A 7,370-nucleotide genomic window follows, 5' to 3' on the forward strand; every position below is an offset into this window, starting at 1 on the left:
TCTCTCTCTCTCTCTCTCTCTCTCTTTCTCTCTCTATCTCTCTCTCTCTCTCTCTCTATATTAGAAATCATTGAGGACTTTATCTTTTCTATTGCACTGGCAAAAGAACAAGATACTGTAAAAATAACAGCATCTTTATTTTCATTCATTTAAGCTATATACACAATGTAATTTACAGTTTTCACGAGTTTTCAAGTGTAATGAACTTCGGCAACACTTTGTTCCAATTTAAGCGGCTTGAGGTTAAAGCAAATGCCCTTTTGAATCATATAAATTACTACTAATATTGCTAACTGGAAGGAATATATTGAGCGGGACATATCTAATATTTGTAAATCAGTGGCAAAACCACTTGAAGGGTTTTGTGGAGTTTGTGGATGCATTTTGTGAAAGCTTCGGAGCAGAGGGGTTGAAAACCAAAGTTAAAGTTAAATGCTATTGTCTTATTGTTATTGTCATATTAATAAAAAAATTGCTTTGAAATGTTTTCATCCTTTTAAATAACTTTTGAAATAAGACCCAACTATTATCTTTGCTTCACTTTGGAGCAAAAATGTGCCTTTTTCATAAAACTAACCCCAGCGACACAAACCAGAGAGATAGGCAGTTTATTAGTTACTGCAAGGAAGGAGTAGATGGGATTTTATGTAATTCTGATTAAACAATATAAATGAGTGCATGTTTTTTAAACTTATTTATTTGTTTTGAAAAGCAGCAAGGACATGTTTTCTATTTTGGACATCTATGACACAAGAACAAATATATCTAAAGCAAATGCCTATATTATTTAAATTAAATAAATTACTAGATATTGCTGAGTATAATATTTTCGTTGATGTCCCATGTAGGATATTTTATGCAAGCTTTCAGAGTAGAGGTGCTGAATACGACCAAAGGAAACAAGGAACAGACCAAGTTTGAGGTGTAACTCTTATTTCGTATTGACTTATTCTGTTAGAGAAAGAAGGAATGAAAAACTAAAATGTTTTCATTCTTTCAGATAAACAAAAAATCGATCTAAATATATATATATATATATATATATATATATATATATATATATATATATATATATATATATATATATATATATATATATATGTGTGATTCACTTTAATTTAAGAAATGTAAAAAAAAAAATTCCCAAGCCTGGATGACGTTCAATAGATTGTCGTAACTCGACTTTTCCAAACAATACATTTTATTCATATTCCTCAGAAACATGGCGGGCGCCGTGAATGTGGGGGGGAAAAATGAGACTGAGAGACGAGTAACAGCATCAATAAATCATTCTCGTCCAATGTTGTTCCCGGGAGATTTCTGATGGATGAAATTAAGCACTTCCATCTCCATCTCCCACCTGATCGCGCGCGTATAAATCCCAGCAGCTGATCAGCAGAGCTCAGACATCAAACCGACACCGCGCGAGCAGAGACGGCAGCGGACACCTCTCTCTCTCTCCCCCCGCTTTCACAGCAACAACAACAACAGCTTCTCCGGAAACCTGCTCGCATTTAAAGCTGCCCATTTTTGGAGCGCTTCCATTTGGGTCTAAGCGCACTCTGACACTCGGGCTCGGGGAGGCGTATCTGCTGCTGTCCAGTGCTGAAGTTGCATTTCGCCTGTGCAGAACGGATCGTGCACAGCTGAAGCAACGGAGCTTCCTCGTCTTTCCTCCCGCTCAGGTGTTTGACTTTCAGCCCTGCAGGACCAACTCTTCTATTGTGCGGTGGATAAAGAGAGGATAACGTGCTGGAAGAGGATTTCAGCTCTGCGCTCTAAACATGCCAAGGTCTTTTTTGGTGAAAAAGGTGAAGCTAGATGATTTCTCATCCACGGAACTTGAGAGTGCGTACGGCAGGTCCAGGACCGATCTTAGCTTTCGGATACACGACAAAGGTAATTGCAAAGGAATGCATATGTTCTTTTTTTGTTTATTTAGCACACTTTAGCCAAATCCAAGCATAGTTTTTAGATGCGACCAAGGTTTTGTGGTGCTAAGCAAGGTTTTGGGGTTCATTTACTGTATAAATTAAACTCTGCAGGAAGGAAAGTAGATATCCAGTTACAGGATTGAGCACCTCTGTTGCGTTGCTTGTGATTTATGTGAAACCGTAATGGGAATGCAAACATAATTAGTGGGATTCCAGCACTGAAATGCCTGGTAAAATTCACATGCATGACGCATGCTTTATGAAAATCTGCTGCTGGTAACAACGCATAACTTCTCAGCAACTTGGAGCCCAGTCACTTCTAGATGAGCTTAGGTGTTTTGTTTATTCTGCAAATCAAAGAAACGCTTAGTGCAGCTGCACACTGCACACTGTGCTAATGGTGGTGCCTTTAGAAAGGGGTAATTAATCTCCCACTGTAAAAAAAAAAAAGTGCTATCTGTGCTCATACTGTAAGTCCACAGTAAACGCGGTATCCTTCACAGCTCCACGGGCTTTGTCCTGAAATAACTCTGGAATAATGGGAAGTCAAACTGACATGTGTTCTATTTGAAATTTCCTGTAGTGAATGGTCATTAAGTCTAATTATATTCAAAGAGAAATGCTGAATTTGTTGAACATTTAATGAATCTCAAAGAGCAGTGGCACAATCTGGTTGCCCGTCGCCTTTGCCAAGGTGGAGATAAATTGAGCGGAAAAGTGCCCGTTGCACCGCCGAACCCCATTGTCCTCACTCGATTCCCTTGTGAATATGAATAATTGAATAAAAGATCTTGTTCTCTCCACGCTAGGCTACATCAGTGACTACATCACCCCGGCCGTTTATGATGGAGAAAGTGACGGTGGCACTAAAGTACCTTCTCCAGGACCGATTTATGACAGCAACCACAGTGACTACGGAGCACCTGACTCGGACCAGCCGGACAGCCCGCAGTCAGAGATCACGTCCGGGTACATCAACGGCGACAATGCGGTGAGCGAAGGTTACGCCGTGGACGCGTTCTTCATCACGGACGGCAGGTCCCGTCGGAAAGTGATCAGCAGCTCACGGACCCTCCAGAGGCACACGTGCAACGAATGTGGCAAAACCTACGCAACGTCTTCTAACCTGAGCAGGCACAAACAGACACACCGGAGCCTGGACAGCAAGATGGCCAAAAAGTGCCCGACATGTGGGAAAGTGTACGTGTCCATGCCAGCCATGGCCATGCACCTGCTTACCCATGACCTCAAGCACAAGTGTGACATATGTGGGAAAGCGTTCAGCAGACCTTGGCTACTGCAGGGCCACATGCGCTCACATACGGGCGAGAAGCCCTTTGGATGTGCACACTGTGGAAAAGCGTTCGCCGACCGCTCCAACCTGCGGGCGCACATGCAGACCCACTCCGCGTTTAAGCATTACAAATGCAAGCGATGCAACAAAACTTTCGCACTCAAGTCCTATCTGAACAAGCACTACGAGTCGGCATGCTTTAAAGGCGCGTTCTCGCCGCTGGCGTCCATCGAGGCGTGACTTCCGGTCTGTAAACGCTCACTTCCCCCGTCCCGTCACGTGTTAGGATGATTACGCTATCTTCCCCAGTTATGTCTCACAATCAAAATGAAACCGAATAATAGCACAATTTTATCAAATTTTTTTTTTTTCTTTTGCAAAGTTGACCTTAAAGGAATATGGAACCTTCGCATGCACTTCAGCAACCATGTCCTTAAATGACATTCAGACAGTTCACCTCGACGCTGCGCAACACTTGACTATGACTGGCGTCGAATGAAGGTTTGAGTGACACCATGTTCCTCATTAAAATAAAACTCTTTTGTATTGTCAGTGGATATTATCACACTGCTGCAAGTGGCCCAAACGTATTCACAATCGAGGTAAACCGGTATTTATTTATTTAATTTTTTTCAATATTTATTATTTGTTTGTTTTAATTACTTCATCTAGGATGTATGATTCTCTATGATGCCCTGAAAGTGTGATTTTTTTTGTTATTTTTTCTATATTTTTTTTTGCATTTTTTTTGTCAATTTGCATTTTTCTTTCTGAATAATGTTGCCTTTTGGGTTATACCAGTCTTATTAACACGCCAAAGCATTTAGATCCATGGTAACAATTGAAACAAATGTTTTTTTGTTTGTTTGATTCTTTTTTTTGTATACCTACATACTGCATGCAAAAAGAAAAGAAAAGAAATCTATGCCAATACCACAAAGCTTATTATTTTGCCAAAATGTAGAGATAGTATCAGGGGGCAATATTTCTAGGGGTTCTCTTAAGAATATAAAAAGCAATAATCATAATGCATGGTATTTTTGAAAGTAATAAAGTATTACCTATAGCAGTTTTTTCTAAATCAGGTACGTTTTGATCCAATACTCTTAATAAACATTTAAAAATACCACATCAGGGAAAATGCCAATGTAGAGTTTAGTGAGACTAAATCCATAAGTCTAAACCATCTTCCTTTGCTCTCTGCTTATGCACTGCCTGCCTCGAATTTAACGTAGATTTAGGATGTAGGCCCAAAGTGCTGTAACTCCACTCTAAGCAATTCAGAACCATTCTCTAGAAGTGTGGAACATGTAATGGTTTTTTTCTGAGGTTAACTTAAAGGGACACGCAAGGACAAGAAAGGACTGGAGTGATAGGAAGGTGTGCCATCTGCAAAGCCGTTCTGTAATGCACTCACACTGCATTCCCTGCTCAGCTCTGATCTGACACTTCGTTTTCTCCAGTTTGGGTGTCCCTGAGTTTAAAAGCACTTCATTGTAGAAATCCTTAAAAAGTAGCACAAAAACCCTAGATTCAGGTAGATATTACCTAGCTCAATCTTCCTTTTTTATGTCTTGGAAGAGGAACAACAGCTCAGTTTGTGAAATGATCTTCATGTAGATACTCATTTGAAGAGGAAAAACCTTTTTACTGTAGATGAATCCACTAAACCTGTTCAAGAAACAAACAAAAAATGTCCTGCGACTTTTTGAGCCAATGTTCAAATGATGTAAGCACAAGACACAAGGCATTTTAAGCACTTCATAATAAAGGCAAAGTAAACAAACACAGTCTGTTGCTCATTTGTCCCTGATTATTGCCGTTCCTCTGTGAAATTAGTCTATTAAAGAGGCCAATTAATCTTGGTGAATGAAAATCAATGCACACGCACTGACAAAGCAACGCAGGCCAAAAGATGGGATGGGTGAAAACCTGCTATGATTATTTACGGTTCAGTATATCCACTCCGGCAGTAGCAATTGGTTGTTTTTAATGTAGCACCAAAAGCTGATAGACTAGAAACAATGGATTGGCAATAATGGAAGTCCAGGGGGAACCATTTCCACAGGTGCCGAGTTTCATTTAAGGTGACATTCTCGCCACAAAAACTTTGCTGTATAAGAAAAATGTGTGCTTTTGTTAACCCAAATCAACAGGTTTCATGGTGAAGCACATTAATGTTAGCAATCCACATAAATAAGGGTTTGTTTTACCGAGGGATGCATTACACTTGAGTTGTGCTTTTGGTGATAAACTGCCTGTGTGTTAGGATGTAATCCACTTCACAAACACGCACTATGAAGTGCTGCTTTTACTGCAGTTTCCTCTGTATCTGCTCAGCTCTCGTTCAGCGAGGAGCACCAAACTCTCCCGCTCAGGTTAATCTAGCTTGTGCAAACGAGGCCACCAGTGTCATCAATTTGCTGGGAATCATTATCCAAGCATTCTGAGCGTCTGTGCTCTGGTCTCCGGAGCTCTGGGTAATTGTGCTAGCAGGATGGGATCAGCAGGAGTCATTATTTAACCGGAGACAGCTGTGCGAGGGGCCGCACACGTTGATCTGTTTGCTGTTTCGTCCCCGTCTCTCTGCTTTAGGATCACAGCATCCCCTGAGTGATTCCTGCGTCTGCTGTACTCTCCGTGTGCACTCTGAGGTCCTCGGCTCTCTGACAAACCCCATAACTCTCTCTCAAGTCAAGCAGGTTTACTTTTACAACTGAGACCCAGCTTGATCTCAGAATAAACATTTTCAGAAGTGATTGGATTGGGTTTAGTCAAAGTAACTGCTTATTAATGACATCACTGTTTTCATTCTGGAAAGCCAGAATCAATATCCATGAGGTTACAATCAGCAATGGCTGAAATTGTGCCGGTGTCAACTGATGGATTAGATCAGAGGCTATTAAAGCAAGCCTTGTATTTGAAAACACAGACGGGTCAGAGAGCGGTATTCATTAAAAGAGTTTGTTGATGTACTACAACTAACTAGCAGGCCAGTTTCTGTACGTGCCAACATGCTCATAAGAAAACGTTACCCAGCAAAATGCCACTTGTACATTATTATTATTTATTTATTTATTTATTTATTTATTTTTTGCTGAATGTTCAAGCCTTAAAAATCTGCATAGTGGTCCTTGTTCTCTATATTCTTCTGATGTAGAGTATTGACCTCCTGAAGCCATAAGCTTTGAGTGACAAACAGTCCAAGTTTTGTTATTACCTGATAATCTTTTTCTTGAGGTTTATTCCTTGATAAACCTTGAAAGATTTAACAATATAAATTACTGCTGGCTCTTGTGTGTCTTGTGAGAGACTGTCATACCCAAATTTAAAGATATCTCTTTGAATGAGATTTTAGAGTTGTGAATTTTTTCACACAAATAACAATGTCTGTTCTTTACAGAGTTATTAATGGTTTATAGCACTTGGAAAACATTGTATTACATTTTTGGATAGAATTATTATGATTGTCCATTTATCTGTCTGTTACTTTTGTATTCCACAGCTTTCTAAAATGCTTATTTCGGATCAATCGTGACATTCAGTGGTCTAATATTTTCTAATATTCTCCATCATCAATTGAAACGGGGCTACTTTCATGTGTCTCGTATCACCATACCGTTGTTCGGCGGCGAATTTGTTTGGTGAAATTTCCACCTGATCTCACTGGAAATGTTACGAGGTGGCAATTTTGGATTAATTCGTATGATTATTTTTTAAAAAGCATGAAGGACCACCCCTAACCTCACCCTCTAAACATACCCATCACTGAAGCATAAGCAGATTGAACGAAAACATACAAATGAGATCATACAAATTAAAGGGGTTAGTTCACCCAAAAATGAAAATTCTGTCAGTAATTACTCACCCTCATGTTGTTCCAACCCCGTAAGACTTTCGTTCATCTTCGGAACACAAATTAAGATATTCTTGATGAAATCTGAGAGTTGTCTCACTCCTTCGTAGGCTTCTATGTAATTTCATCTGCCAGCCCAGAAAAGTTAGTAAATACATCGTTAAAATAGTCCAAGTGACTACAGTGGTTCAGACTTAAGTTTATCAAGCAACAAGAATACTTTTTGTGCGCAAAACCCCCCCAAAATAACGACTTTATTCAACTATTCATTTTCTTCTGTTTGGGC

At 39.8% G+C, this 7,370-nt stretch overlaps 1 protein-coding gene across 1 annotated transcript; it reads left to right on the plus strand.

The window, feature by feature from the left end:
• The first annotated feature begins 1,269 nt into the window (after positions 1-1,269).
• Positions 1,270-5,005, plus strand: scrt1b (scratch family zinc finger 1b). The gene is made up of 2 exons (XM_082150054.1): positions 1,270-1,899; positions 2,744-5,005. Exons 1-2 carry the CDS (start codon positions 1,785-1,787, stop codon positions 3,466-3,468), a joined length of 840 nt encoding a protein of 279 aa, XP_082006180.1. The 5' UTR covers positions 1,270-1,784; the 3' UTR covers positions 3,469-5,005.
• Positions 5,006-7,370: the final 2,365 nt, after the last annotated feature.

This window comes from Leuciscus leuciscus, assembly GCF_965113295.1.
Source record: "Leuciscus leuciscus genome assembly, chromosome: 20".
In the NCBI taxonomy this organism is placed as follows: domain Eukaryota; kingdom Metazoa; phylum Chordata; class Actinopteri; order Cypriniformes; family Leuciscidae; genus Leuciscus; species Leuciscus leuciscus.

Excerpts from the sequence above, each read along its gene's own strand:
- scrt1b (XM_082150054.1), top strand. The coding sequence starts at position 1,785 with ATGCCAAGGTCTTTTTTGGTGAAAAAGGTGAAGCTAGATGATTTCTCA. Across the intron at positions 1,900-2,743 it reads CTTTCGGATACACGACAAAG|GCTACATCAGTGACTACATC; the intron begins GTAATTGCAAAG and ends TCTCCACGCTAG.